The 15,816-nt window shown below is 37.6% G+C and overlaps 1 protein-coding gene across 1 annotated transcript in view; it reads left to right on the top strand.

The window, feature by feature from the left end:
• Window positions 1-15,816, top strand: part of ADGRG6 (adhesion G protein-coupled receptor G6) — a 192,553-nt gene that overhangs the window by 129,807 nt on the left and 46,930 nt on the right. Inside the window, exons 11-16 of the mRNA XM_060190831.1 lie at window positions 6,176-6,287; window positions 7,511-7,575; window positions 8,790-9,000; window positions 9,919-10,090; window positions 11,974-12,114; window positions 13,502-13,624. Of these exons, the coding sequence (XP_060046814.1) occupies window positions 6,176-6,287; window positions 7,511-7,575; window positions 8,790-9,000; window positions 9,919-10,090; window positions 11,974-12,114; window positions 13,502-13,624 (824 nt within the window). The remainder of the gene's footprint in view (window positions 1-6,175; window positions 6,288-7,510; window positions 7,576-8,789; window positions 9,001-9,918; window positions 10,091-11,973; window positions 12,115-13,501; window positions 13,625-15,816) is intronic.

The raw sequence follows: 15,816 nt of genomic DNA, 5'->3' as shown, positions 1-15,816 counted from the left end.
CCTCTTGAATGCTATGGCAAGAACTTCCAACACTATGCTCAATACTAATGGTGATAGTGGCAGCCTTGTCTAGTACCTGATCTGAGGGGGAATGCTTGGGATGATTTCAATGGTCTTGAATTGTTGACACTGTCTTTGTGGCCTAACCTATGGTTTATCCTTGAGAATGAATGACCCATGTGGACTTGAATGTATTCCAGTATTTTGGGGTGAATTACTCTGAAAATATTGAGGAGTTCTAGTTTATATATCTCTTCATTTAATTCCCTCATTTCTTTTTTGATCATCTGACTTGATGATCTGTCAAGTTGAAAGAGTGGGGTGCGGAAATTCCCTAATTTTACTGTGTTTTATTAATATATTGTTGTAGCTCTTCAGTAGATGTTTGATGTATTTAGTTGGCCTCTCACTGGGTACATAGATATTAATAATAGTTTTTCTTAAATATTTATTTATTTTTTCCCTTTTGTTGCCCTTGTTTTATTGTTGTGGCTGGATAAGACAGTGAAAAATGGAGAGAGATGGGGAAGACAGAGAAGGGGAAAGAAAGATAGACACCTGCAGACCTGCTTCACCACTTGTGAAGCGACTCCCCTGCAGGTGGGGAGCCAGAGGCTTAAACCAGGATCCTTACACCATTCCTTGTATTTTGTGCCACATGTGCTTAGCTGCTGTGCTACTGCCCGACTCCCAGATATTAATAATTGTTAAGCGCTCTTGATTCATTCATCCTCTGAGCATTAAGAAATGTCTATCCTGTCATTTATTTTATTTTAAGCTCTACCATGCCAGATATGAGAATAGCTAATTATGCCCTTTTTTGTTTTTTACCCATCTCATCCATTTATTTATTTATTTATTTTAATTTCATTAATGGTTTACAGTTGACAGTAAAATACAATAGTTTGTACATGTATAACATTTCCCAAATTTCCACATAACAGTTAAACCCCCATTAAGTCCTCCTTTACCATCATGTTTGAGCACTTAAACCCTTCCTACCATCCCAGAGATTTTCCTTTAGTGCAATACACCAACTCCTGTCCAAGTTCTGCTTTGTGTTTTCACTTTTGATCTTGTTTTTCAACTTCTGTCTATAAGTAAGATAATCCCATATTCATCCTTTTGTTTCTGACTTATCTCAATATGATTTCTTTATGCTCCATACAAGGTGGGATGAAAAAAGCTAATTCATCATCTTTAATTGCTGAATAGTACTCCATTGTGTATATACACCACAACTTACTCAGCCACTTATCTGTTGTTGGACCCCTGGGTTGCTTCCAGTTTTTGCCTACTCTTTTTTTGTGGTTCATTAGCTTATATGTTAATTTTCCATCCTTTCACTTTGAGTCTGTGTTTGTCTTGTTGAGTTAGGTTGGATTCCTGTAGACAACATATGGTTGAGTTGTATTTTCTGATACATGTGATCATTCCATATACCTTCTAGTAGGTGAATTCAGGCCATTGATATTTATTGATTTTATAGATTTAATATATTTTAATGCCATTATTCTAAACTTTGGGTGTTCTGTGTGTTCTGATATATGATTTGTTTTTCTTGATGTTGTTATTGTTTATAGGAGACTTTTCAGAATATCTTGCACAGTAGGCTTGGTGATAGTTGATTCCTTCAACTGTTGCTTGTCTGAGAAGCTTTTTATGCCTCCATCTAGTCTGAATGACAGTCTAGCAGGATACAATAGTCTTGGTTGAAAGCCTTTCTATTTGAGTACTCAAGATAATTTGATTTTAGAGTTTGTGTGGAGAAATCTTAAGGGTTTTCCTCTGTAAATATTATGGGTTTTCCTTCTTTAATTGATTATCTGTTTTTCTTTTGCAGCATTAAGGATCCTTTTAATCCTTTTTTTATTATTTTATTTATTTATTTTTGGATAGAGATGGAGAAATTGAGAAGTTAGGGGGAGAGAGACAGAGAGACACCTGAAACCTTCTTCACTACTTGTGAAGCATTCCCCCTGTAGATTGGGGCCAGGGGCTTTAATCTGGGTCCTTGCACACTCATTCCTTTTCATTATAAATATGATGAGTCTTGGTGTCTTTATTCTGGGTTAGTTCTTTTTGGGACTCTCTTAGATTCTTGAACCTTTATGTACTTTATGTTGTTGAGAGTAGGGAAGTTCTCAGCTATTATATACTTTAGAATGCTTTCTTCTTCTTCCTCTGATAAGCTAATAATGCCTTTATTACTTATTTTCAAGTCGTCCCATATGTCTATGTTGTTGTTTTCAGTATCTCCTAATCTCTTTTTGAGATCTCTTACTTCTTTCCTATTTTTCTGTAATTCATACTCGATCTTGCTAATTCTGTCTTCTGCTTCAGTTATTTTACTTTCACTCCCCTCTGTTGTTTTCTGTAGCTCAATTATTTTGTTAACCTTTTTTGAAACTGAATTAGCTTTTTCAACTAATTTCACTCTTAATTCAGCTATTTGTTTTCAGTTCTCTAATTACCTTGAGATAATTGTTTTCTTTCAGAGACTCCTTTGTTGTTTTCCCATTTCTGATTATCTTACTTTCGAAAACCTTGTTCACTCTTGTAACTGTTGCGTCAAATAGTGTTTGGATGTTGTCCTCATTCTTAGGTGCATCTACTTCTGTGAGACTTTTATCTGGACTTTTGTCCGGTTCGTTTCTCCAGTGTTTCTTCTGGGTTTAACCATTATATTTGGTGTTTTATGAGGCCACTCTCACTGCTTTTCAATCCACTAATTACATGTGCCTGGATTTAGTTGTGTCTAAGTAAGGTACTTAAGAATTCATAGTTGCAAATTTTAGCAGTTGTTTCAGTGTTATCTCAATCCCTGAAGTGGAACAGTGTCTGTTAAACCTTCTTACTTCCCTGCAAACTATGGCTGGCTGAGGACTTTTTAACTATAAGTAGTTTTTTCACCTTAATCAGTCACTTGCGACCAAGAGATAAAGCTGAGCAGGAGATAGATATATCAGTGGCTATGCAAAGAGACTCCTATGTCTCAAAGGTTCAAAGTCCCCAAAGCCTTGCTCCACTGTCAGCCAGAACCAAGCTAAACAGAGCTCTGTGAAACTATGTTTCTGAATTATTCCTGATTTCTGAGGAAATTATTTCATCCCTTTTCCTAATTTATCAGCAGAATTGTCAGGCTAGTGTGGGGGTGCCTCTTCCTGGGTGTGTACTCTCTGGGTTGGAGAGAACGTGACCGGAGCTAGCCTGGGCTGCTACTCACTCAGCAGCATGAGGGAGATGACTCAGGAACCAAACACTTGGCACGAGGCAATGCAATGTATTTATTAATCAGAGAGCCCAGGCTTTTAAAGGGCAGACCCAGAAGTGGCAAGTTGGAAATGGAAATCACTAGGAAAGGGGCAGAGAAAGGCAAAAGGGGGCTGGGAAGGTAGAGACTTCTTTAGCAGCTGTTACGAGGGTTTTAACTGGTAGGATTAATATTTCCCTGCAGGCAGGGTGGGTCTCAAGGATAGAAAGAAGATAGATCAAAGGAATGGAATGGGTGGGGAATCTTTCAGGCAAAACAATGATTAAGTAAATAGGCCATAGTATCAGGAATGCAGGGTGCTTTGTGAGGCTCCTCACAATTTCCCGACAAAGAAATGCTGGCCTAGCTTCACAGATGGGAGACAGACGACCAGGGACTCATGGCTGAGCTGGGAACGCAGTCAATCTTTATTGAGGAGCTGGAATGAAGGGATGCAGTTCAACAATCTAATCTAATCTAATCTTTCTTCATTCAAAAGCCCTGTCTTTTATGTCTCCTGAGGCGGAAGTGTCAGGAAGAGGAAGTACATAGGATAGGGGGCGGGGAGAAGGAAAATAGCATGCGAACCAGTGGGGATTAAACCAGTAAAAACAGTGATTATGTAAATAGACCACAGCCTCAAGCAATGTAACAGAAGGGGTCTTAGAAGCAGAATTTAGAAGCATACCAACACAGAATGATGTGAAAAACCTCATACTATATAGCCACCCTTCCAGAGCACCAGGAATGTAGATTTTCTCCTGAGTCACCCAGCCAGTTCTCTGCTCCCCACCCACCACATGTCAGTATAAGTCTTCCCTGCTTGTGTTCCAGACCCTGAGGGGCAACAGCAGTGGAAACTCACAGTTGCAATTTGGTGAGGCTTAGGTGATCTTCTCCTTCTTGCATCAGTCTTTTTGTTGATAAAACTCAGACCTGAGGTGGTGTGTAAACTGGCAAATTGCAGGACAGGTATCAGCTGCTCCTGAGAATATATGGCCTTTTAGCTCTAGGAATATCTCCTTAAGCCCCTTTATGCTCATGAGCCACATGTGTTTGTACTCACCTGTGGCTTGGTGGGTTCTTAGAGTGATCCTAGTCTTATCTCGTTGAGTTTTCAAGTGATGGTGATCCTGTTTTGCTCATGTATGTGAATTCTAATAAATCATATAAAAAGTTTTTTCTTTAAGTCTGTTCTATGTTTTTCTGTTTTTGTTAATAAAGTCACTGCCTTCACAGAAAAAGGCCAGAATTCTAACTCGAGAGTCAGTTTTTACCTAGACATAATTTACAACTTAAGTTCCAGCCACACATGTGGTGCTGCTACCATGTTCCCAAATATGCCTCCTGTATTGTACTTCCTTACTGTCTTTGCCCATGCTATTTTCTTTTTTTTTCTTTTAAATTTATTTTTTATTTAAGAAAGGATAAATTAACAAAACCATAGGGTAGGAGGGGTACAACTCCACACAATTCCCACCACCCAGTCTCCATATCCCACCCCCTTCTCTGATAGCTTTCCCACTCTCTATCCCTCTGGGAGCATGGACCCAGGGTCATTGTGGGTTGTAGAAGGTGGAAGGCTTCCGTAATTCCTTCCCCGCTGAACATGGGCGTTGACTGGTTGGTCCATACTCCCAGTCTGCCTCTCTCTTTCCCTAGTAAGGTGGGTCTCTGGGGAAGCGGAGCTCCAGGACACATTGGTGGGGTCTTCAGTCCAGGGAAGCCTGGCTGGCATCCTGATGACATCTGGAACCTGGTGACTGAAAAGAGAGTTAACATACAAAACCAAACAAATTGTTGAGCAATCATGGACCAAAAGCTTGGAACAGTGGAGAGGAAGTGTTAGGGGGATACTCACTGCAAACTCTAGTGTACTTCTGCTTTCAGGTATATATTTTGCAGTAGTTTATGGATACGTGTGAACATATGCTCTCTCTCACAGAAACTGGTGTATATCTAGGTTTTGGGACTTTGTTAGAAAGTGAACCACCTGAGATGGAATTAGAGTATACTATGAAAGGAAAGGTCTCACCCGAGTAATGAAGCTGAAGGGTTGTCATTCCACACGTGAAGTCTCTGGACACAGGCTGAAGTGAAGCATGTTGAGGTGGCAATCGTTGTGTTGATTAGGTTGTGATTGGCAGATGCGCTATTATTTGATATGGATTGGGAGAGGCATATGGGAAAGTGGGCCCTATCCTAAGGTTCCAAGACTGGGGGAAATATAGGCTCTATAGTGGAGATGTGAGGTTCCTGTTGTCTTAGGGTTCAAAAAGACAACGGATAGTTAATGTTATCATCACATTATTTGGTAATTGGGTTAACTTTGAAAAGTCCTTTTGTTAGAGTTTGCTGTACAGTATGGCACCAAAGTAAGAAAGCAGTAGTACACTAGAGTTTGCAGTGAGTACCTCCCTAATACTTCCTCTCCACTTTTCCAAGCTTTGGGTCCAGGATTGCTCAACAATTTGTTTGGCTTTGTATGTTAACTCTCTTTTCAGTCACCAGGTTCCAGATGCCATCAGGATGCCGGCCAGACTTCCCTGGATTGAAGACCCCACCAATGTGTCCTGGAGCTCAGCTTCCCCAGAGCCCCACCCTACTAGGGAAAGAGAGAGGCAGACTGGGAGTATGGACCGACAGTCAATGCCCATGTTCAGCGGGGAAGCAATTACAGAAGCCAGACCTTCCACCTTCTGCAACCCTCAATGACCCTGGGTCCATGCTCCCAGAGGGATAGAGAATAGGAAAGCTATCAGGGGAGGGGGTGGGATATGGAGATTGGGCGGTGGGAATTGTGTGGAGTTGTACCCCTCCTACCCTATGGTTTTGTTAATTAATCCTTTCGTAAATAAAAAAATTAAAAAAAAAATAAAAATTAGGTTAATATTTCTCATGTTATTATTATTCTTTACATAGGTGTATGTCCTGAAGAGGAGATTCCCAAAGGCTATTACTGGCCATCCATTCCACCATCTGTATACCAACATGCATGTCTAGATAAAAAGGGATTTTTTGCTTCACGAACATGGTAACATACTAATTTACTTTTTTATCATACTTTCACATTATAAACCTTTTTAGATTAATGTAGTTCCCCACCCATTGTATTTTTATTGAAAAGAAGAGTTTCATACCTATACCATACACACTTTGGGGAATAAAGCTGAGGCTTTCTGTACCAAGCAAAATACTCATTTAAACTTCTCCAAAGAAAGTTGAAGAAATTTGGAAACCAGAAGGTAACTCTAGAACAAAGCATCTTATGCCTAGAACAACTAGAACACAACCTTTGGCACATGTATCTGAATTTGGAATAGTAAAGAAGAGGAAATAAAGACACAATAAAAATAGTATCCAGGGAGTTGGGCAGTGGCACAGCGGGTTAAGTGCACGTGGCACAAAGTGTAAGGACCAGCATAAGGATCCTGGTTCAAGCCCCCAGCTCCCCACCTGCAGGGGAGTCACTTCACAGGTGGCGAAGCAGGTCTGCAGGTGTCTGTCTTTCTCTCTCCCTCTCTGTCTTCCCCTCCTCTCTCCATTTCTCTCTGTCCTATCCAACAACAACATCAATAACCACAACAATGTTAAACAACAAAAGGGAAAATAAATTTGTTAAAAAAGTATCCAGTGTGGGGCAATCTGTAAGTTAAGAAAAGGGAGATGATCAGGGTAAAGATTTTCACTAAATATTTTTACAGAAAACTCAGATATGTTGATTAAAGAGGATTCACTTAAGTCAAATTTCTTCACCCTAACACCACCCAATGAGAGTTTACTTGGAGGTGATTCAGAAACTGAAACTGCTCAAATAAAAATATCTTGCACCTATTGCTGTGTCTGACATAGTCACGGAGGAAAAGAATAAGTCTGAAACATGGATATATCTCTTTTTATGAAACATTGGGAATCTTTACCTATTTCTTCACCTATAAAATACAGATTATAATTCAATTTGTATAATTATTTGAAATCAAAATAATATTTTATCTGGAAATTTATTAAAGTAGTACTTGATCCAAATAATTTACTAACCTGATATATCAGGAGTTGTGATACAGAATAGTGCTAGTACTTTTTTTGTGATGTATCAATAATAATTTTTATATTATTTTACTCTTATTGTATTACAGTTTTATTGCCAAGTGAAACCTGGTTGTCAAGGCAAATTCTTTAAATTATCATTTAACTTATATTTGTCTGTTGTAATGGTATTTATGATGAATTTTGAGATAATATTATTTTGTTTCACAGTATCCAAGATCTTGTCAACTCATCTTTAGTTTACTGGGGGCCTCCTGATACCTTCAATTGTTCAAGTAAGCAAGCAATTTTCCCCAATTCTCCAAGACAATAAAAAATGATCTTAGGGAGTCGGGCGGTGGCACAGTGGGTTAAGCACACGTGGCGCAAAGCGCAGGGATGGGCTCAAGGATCCCGGTTCAAGCCCCCGGCTCCCCACCTGCAGGGGAGTCGTTTCACGGGCAGTGAAGCAGGTCTGCAGGTGTCTTTCTCTCCCCTCTCTCTCTGTCTTCCCCTCCTCTCTCCATTTCTCTCTGTCCTATCCAACTGCAAAGCAACGTCAATAATGGCAATAATAACCGAAACGAGGCTGCAACAACTAGGGCAACAAAAGGGGAAAAATGGCCTCCAGGAGCGGTGGATTCATGGTGTAGGCACCGAGCCCAGCAATAACCCTGGAGGAAAAAAAAAAAAGATCTTATACTTCATTTTTCTTTGCCCACTTCAGACATTGTCAGTGAGACACTGTTATAACATTAAAAGGAAGTTAAATATTTCACTTTCGGTAGAATATGCTGCTTTCCCTCATTTTCACTTTTTATTTATTTATTATTTTTTATTTTCCCTTTTGTTGCCCTTGTTGTTTTGTTGTTGTAGTTGTTGTGGATGCTGTCGTTATTGGATAGGACAGAGAGAAATCAAGAGAGAGGAAGACAGAGAGGGGAGAGAAAGACAGATACCTGAAGACCTGCTTCACCACCTGTGAAGGGACTTCTCCTGCAGGTGGGGAGCCGGGGGCTCGAACCAGGATCCTTATGCCGGTCCTTGCACTTTGTGCCACATGCGCTTAACCCTCTGGCTACCACCCGACTCCCTAATTTTGACTTTCTATTCAGCTTCTAAAATAGATTTAAAAGGACAATATATTAGAGACAAAATATATTTGATATTTGTGTTAATGTTTTATAGTTCTGTATTGTTTTTAATCAGCATATATATATTCTTATTCAGTGATTTGAGTAGCATTTCTCTTAGAACCATATCTGAGTATTGGTCTCCTCAAATTATCTATCTTGCCTCATTGTATTTTACTAGAGAGAGAGAGAGAAGTTCATATCTGTGGGTAGAATAAATATTACTTCCCTGTAAAGGTCATGTGAAGGAGTTGAATACAAAAACCCAATTAATTTGCTGTTTCAACTACAATTGAAATATCACATTATGTGATAGAAGTGCTCAAAATGCTTGAGTCAAGCTTTTCCTGACAGTTTTTCTTTTGTTTTTCTTTTAGAAGAAGCAAATAAGGTTGCGAATGAGATTTTAAATTTAACCAGTGATGGACAGACCTTAAACTCAGCCAATATTAGCAGCATCGTAGAACAGGTCAAAAAAATTGTGAATGATGAAGAAAACATTGATTTGACACTTGGCTCAACTTTAATGAATATTTTTTCTAATATTTTAACCAGTCAAGAGAGTGACTTGCTTGAGTCTTCTTTTGAGTAAGTTTTGATTTCCCGCTGTAATGTAAAATTTGCTTGATAAATATGTTATCATATATTTCTACATATCTGAATATTTGGTGCCTAGATTTTATAATTCACATAATAAGAAGATAACTTGATATTTCCCAAAGTCACTCACAAAGTGAACTTCAGTATTCTCTTTTCTGAGAAATATAATTTACAATTTAGTATTAATTAAGATTAATGCCTACAAAATGTATATGTAGCCCCAAATAGCATTATTAGTATCTCATTTTCATCAGGGAAAGGCTAATTGGGATTAATTCAAAAGATGAACAAACTATTACAAGTATTCTTTATGCCTCTAAACAGAGGAGATAGCACACATTCAGCTCAAATTTAATTACTATTAGTCACCATTCTACAGATTGTGACAGTGTCACTGCTTTGTGATTGTTGTACTTCTGAAATGAAATTACCTAGAGCAGGATGAAAACATACCTATTGTTGTGTAGTGTGGCTTATAGTCACTTATTTCATTTAGTGTATTAATATTAACATAGTTATTTTTCCTCTGGTAAAGTTTTCTCAACATGTATTATCTGACTTAATTTGTCTACATACTAATTATAAACACTTTTTACTGTCTTAAATTTCAAAAACCAGCTTTGCCACATTATTTCTCTTAAATTCCACTCAACTATAAAGTAGGAAGAACATTTATTAAGTTGATTAGATTATTTTCTTTATAACATTGGCTATTGAGTATGACGCCATCTTTATGATTCTATGCTTTAATTAATATTCTGGTTCAGGATAATTTTGTGGGTATTAATGCTTATATTATAAAATTTTAGGATAATTTTATTTGATTTGTAAACTGTACTTCAGCAGTTCATTTGTGCCCAAGTACCTAAAACATGATACAAATGATGGTATTATTTGTCATTTTAGAGCTTTGAAAACAATTGATGAATTAGCCTTCAAGATAGACTTAAATAGTACATCACATGTCAATATTACAACTCGAAATTTGGCTCTTGGAGTATCATCCCTGAACCCAGGGACAAATGAGATTTCAAATTTTAGCATCAGTCTTCCAAGCAATAATGAATCATATTACCAGGTAATAAAGCAGCTGTTTCTCTGCTTGTACTTAATTACAGTGTAAACTTTCTCTTTCTAAACTGTATTTAATTTTTCTGTTATGTGATAGGATAGTGGGTTTTGAAGTTTCCTGATCCCAGACTTCCTGATAATTTGCTCTTAGAAATACTACTGAATTTTAACCAGGCCTCCATGCTTGTCAGAACATGTCTGCTTGTTGTTTTTATACCAGGTACATTACTTTGTCTTAACCATGAGGCCTGCGCACTTAACCATGAGGCCACAGTTTATGCTTTGTTACAAACTCCTGTACTCTAAGGCAGAAATCTGGAATAGGTCATGAGTTAAATGATAACCAGTCCACAAGACTGAAGATGACTACATGCCCTTATCCGTGAACCCTAGTGACCAGCACTCTTCCTGGTGTCTAAAGGTTGTGCAAAGGTGACTGGAGAAAAAGCTGAATATTTCTTATGGCGTCAAAGAAATGTACTGAGGGTCTGGTGAACCCAGTACTAAGTGCACATAGGACCCAGGTGTGAGCCCCCTGCTCCCCATCTGCAGCAGGGACACTTCACAAGTGGTAAAGCAGGTCTGCAGGTGTCTTTCTCTCTACTTTTCTATCTCCCTCCCCTCTCAATTTCTCTCTGTCATATAATAAAATGGAGGGGGAAAAAAAAGAAAAAACAGCCACCAGCAGTGGTAGATTCATAGTGCTGGCACTAAGCCCCAGCAATAACCCTGGAAGAGAAGGAAAGAAAGAAATGGGGGAGAAGGAAAAGGAACCAAGCATAATAATGGCATTTGGATAATGGCTTGTGTAGTAGTCTTAAACACCCCTACTTGTACTCTGATATTTTTCCTCTAAGAAATGTATCTTGATCTTTCCACATGATGTTGCCTTATAACCTGTTGTTACATGTATCTTGACATTTATCCTCTGATGTATGCTCACCTGAAAAATTTCTTTGATCTTCCTAGTTCCTTTTTTGATGTTATACATAATTTTTTCAGTAAACACTGTATCAGAATTCTGATCTGGGTTGCATACTTAACACTATCCCATCTTGGGATGTTTTGTGTGCAACCCTCCAGATCTCTTCAGATCATCAGTGATGTTGTCTGAAGTTACTGTTTGTCAACCCTGAGAAGCTTATGGATCTCAGGGTCCTGGAATCTGGTGAAGGTTCACCCTTAAGTGAGAAATTGAGAGAGGGTAAAGATACTGAAAGGGAGAGATAAAGAGAGGCACCTATAGTACTGTTTTTGCTTATGAAGCTGCTCCCCTGCAGGCGAGGACTGAGGGCTTGAACCCAAGTCCTTGAGCATGGTAACAAATCTGCCACCACCCAGCCCCAAAAACTTTCTCATCACCAGTCAGTTGCTTCTTCAAGATCTTATTTGAGGGGCACTAGGAAGGTCTAGCTGTTGATGAAGATTAACTGTTGCAGTATGACAATGAGATATAGGGAAGCATAGAGGTGATGTACTTTCAGAATCTTGATTTATCCTCTTTCTATGAGAGGTAACATTGAAGTTAAGTATTAAAACTTGATTGGGGCCACGCTATTTCTTAATGTTGTAATTGTTTTTCACTAAGTGTTCTAAGAAATCCTCAGAAGTATTTCAGAGTGACTTCAGTTCTTTTACTGGAAAAGTGAACTGATTTGTAAATTTGCCTTAAGATCAGTGTATTTCCTCCATTGCCCACACTTTAAGACTTGAGAGAACCAGTGCCTTTGGGAGAATTTCACCCAGGACATCGGTGCCTATGGCAGAAGCAAAGTCAATTGCCTGCATTCACTAGTTTGAATATAGATACCCTCTCTCTTCCTTTATCAGCATGTGGAATAAAATTGTCACTGCAGTTTCACTTGCTCAATTTATCTTTGTCTATGGCAGATGGATTTTGGAAATGTTCAAATGGATCCACTGGCTTCTGTAATTTTACCTCCAAGCTTACTTGACAACTTAAGTGAAGAAGAGTCTGCATTGATAAAAAGAGCACAGTTTACCTTCTTCAGTAAAACTGGACTTTTCCAAGTAAGTGTTCCCTAAGTTATCACTCTTTAATTTCAAATTGAGTTTCTTTGCTTCAAGGAAAACTTTAAAATCCGTGAAAATACAGTAAGAGATTTATAAAAGTTAACCTGCTGAATTTGCAAAAATGAAAAAAATTAACACAGTTGCTTAAGTACTTTCTTTTAAATAAACACACTAAAGAATGTGTCAGTTAAGCTTTCAAATTAATATTAGATCCAGACTTGCTTGATATAATCAGAAATGGATTTGTTAGAAAGTTAAAAGTGTTTATGTGAAAAGAATCATACCTTACATTCAACCTCCAGTACCACCATAAGCCAGAACTAAGCAGTGCTCTGGTAACACTTACATATTTCAGCAATTCAGACCTTCAGAAATTGCATACCAGTGGAAAAGGTTTTTTTTTTTCCCCAATTCAGTAGGAAGTACTGTTTATATAATGAGCACATTCTTGGCTTTGATCATTTTTCTCATTAGTATTTTAAATGCCCTTTCACCCTTACATTCCTAAAGTTGGGTGGCATTGTACTGAACTCTTATTATCATTTTTATTGGCATCACTTCGAGATACTTGAAAGCCTACTGCCAGCAAACATTGGTGATCTGTAGTTGCCTTTGAAAGTACAGCCCATTCAGAGATATTTCACTTATCCTTTTTAAATAGAAGCTATTAAGTTGAGCATACTTTCCTATGTTAAATAATGTGACCTCATGCCAAAGACAATAGCATGTAATAGAGAAATTCAGGAGGCTGAATAATAAACACAAAAGGAAGAAATAGTGATGATCTTGTTAGGTTGTTATTTTCAATCATTTTGTAACACAGACTTAGTTAAAGTACTTCCTGAAGACCTTTTTCTGTCTGACATGGAAGCTTCAGACATCGACAAGTATGGAATCAGAGACAGAAGTTCTGCTCAGATCTTAATGCGGTAGAGTTACATTTTAGTATAAGATAATAAACATATCAGGTGGTTAACATAAAAATGAAAGATGAATTATTTGTTTCACATATTTCCTTTGTATTTCTCTGAAGAGAAACAACCTCATTTGTTTTCTAATCAGAGAAATAATTTAGTACACTTTTTGTATGTATATTATTTGTGAATTTGTATTATTTAAGATATTAACTAAATTGGCATTAATTAGCAATCAAAATTGAATATTTATGAGCATTTCCTTAGATATTTGATCCAAATGTTCCTTCAGTGCATGTATTATCACAATAGAAATAGCAAAACTCTTTCAGGAAAGCCAGCAATTTGATATTATAAACAGGATGTTCTATAATTGGAGATCTTAAGTCTAAAAAGTGCTGATTGTTTGCTTATTTTGGACCCCCATATTAAATTTAAAGTTCTGACAGACATTTTTTTTTCTTTAAAAGGATGTAGAAGCTAAGGAAGTGGTCACCTTAGTGAGTTATGTGATGGCATGCAGTATTGGAAACATTACCATCCAGAATCTAATGCACCCTGTTCAAATTAAAATAAAACACACAGGAACTCAGGTAAGAAAAAGCCACATGTGAAAATAGAATAGGATAAAATATTTCAGAGAATTGTGGGCTTGTGGGGCCTCTTCTTTTAGGTGTTAAGTAGCTAGTACTATTTGGAGGAAAAGGGTGATTTTTTGAAAAACCAAGTAGTCAGTGTTCGAAGGTCAAAGTAAATGTTAACAGGGAGTTTGTCTTCATAAGGATACAATCACCAGAAATCTGGAAAAGAAGAAAGGAGGGCTTCTGTCTTTAACAGATCTCACAAATCACTTTAAATTATATGTTGAGAAGATCCTGCCATTAAGAATTTTGATAATATTTTTTGTTGTTGTTTGTTGTCTTTTTATTTTTGAAAAATAAAGAAATTTCAGAGTGTACATTAAAATGCATGCTATACTGGACAAGTGAAATAGCTCACTTGGATAAAGCACTGCTTTGTCATGTGTGTGACCCACATTCGAGCCAAGCCCCTACCACTTTGAAGGAAACTTTGGTGTTGTGGCATATCTCTCTCTCTCTCTCCTCTCTCTCTCTCTCTCTCTCTCTCTCTCTCTCTCTCCCCACACTCCTTGTCTCTATCTACAGAAAAAGAAAAGAGAAAAAAAATACATGTCTTACTATAAAGAGTCTGAATTTTGAAATCACACGGACTTGGTTTAAATCTCCTCAGTGACAGTTACTAACAGAACAGCTTGCGGTGGAGAGGTGGAGGGAGTGCATTCTGTGTCTCTGAACCTCAGCTTGTCCATCTCTCAGTGGTCATAATAGCATCTACTACATGAGGTCGCATTTACTGCAACTTTTATTAGTATAAGAATGCTGACTATTTTTTCCCACTGGGAAGTCAACTGTTGTTTGGCATTTTAGCAAATGTTGCTTACTTAATTGTTCACTAGTTATGTTAATCTGGTGTTATCTGTTTATGTAATAACATTATTTGGGGGTTCCTGGTGTCATTTATTGCCCAGTCACCTGTTTCTCCCTCCTTTGTTTGCTGATCCCACACTTGATACTTGATTCTACCACTCAGGAGGCAAGCTAGCTGGTAAGAACTGAGGTTGGCAAGTGAAGTTGTCTCAGAACTAGTCCCTGCTTTGTCTCTGAACTCTGAGACCTCACTATTCTACTCCTTGGCTTTTGTTTAAATTCCTTAAGCCACGAGGTGTGTGTGTGTGTGTGTGTGTGTGTGTGTGTGTGTGTGTGTGTGTGTGTGTGTGTGTGTGTAAAAACAAGCATGACATCAAATGTACTACCATGGCCATTTTAACAATTTGATTTTTAAAATATCTTATTTATTTGTTTATTTATTTATTTTTGATAGAGACAGAGTAATTGAAAGACGGTAAAATAAAGACACAGAGAGAGAGAGAGAGACCTGCAGCACTGCTTTTATCACTTGTGAAACTTCTCTCCTGCAGGTGGGGAATAGGGGCTTGAACCCAGGTCCTTAAACATTGTAATGTATACTTTATCAGGTGCACTGTCAGCTGGCCCTGATAATTTAATTTTATGACTTAGTTAATAACTGTCACTACATACACCTCCAGAACTTTTTCACGTTCCCCAATCGAAACTATGCATTGATTAAATAATTCCTCTTTTTTTCTCCCACAATCCTGGCAATTGCTACTCTGCTATTCCCATGAATCTAACTATTCTAGTGTCTCATACAAGTGAAATCATACAGTATCCTATTGTGACAGGCCTATTTCACTTAGCAAAATGTTTTTCAGAATTTGTCTATATATTGTAGCATATTTCCTTCCACTAATAAGTTTGGTTAATATTGTGCTGTGTGTATTTACACACGTGCACACACACACAATTCCATTTTGTTTATCTGTGCATCCATTAGTGGAAACTTTGATTGGTTCTACCTTTTCCCTTTAGCAGTTATGAATAATGCTGCTGTAAACATAGTGTACAGAATCAGTAGAGTCCTTGCTGTGTATTCTTCCAAGATGTATACCTACACATAAAGCAGCACTTTGAAGAAGAAGTGAAATTATAGGAATTTTTTAAAATATTGATAACTGTATTTAATGATGAGAGATACATAACAGCTTGTAGATAAATAGGTAACAGCATTTCTCTTGAGGTTATAGTTGATTTTTAACTGAAGAATCTGTGAGAGGAAATCCTTATAAACTCTCATTGTTAGGTCATAATGCCATAATTAATGCTGATTTACTTCTTTGTGAAAA

This window comes from Erinaceus europaeus, chromosome 4, assembly GCF_950295315.1.
Source record: "Erinaceus europaeus chromosome 4, mEriEur2.1, whole genome shotgun sequence".
NCBI classification, from domain to species: domain Eukaryota; kingdom Metazoa; phylum Chordata; class Mammalia; order Eulipotyphla; family Erinaceidae; genus Erinaceus; species Erinaceus europaeus.
This window is presented reverse-complemented; position numbering and strand designations above follow the sequence as displayed.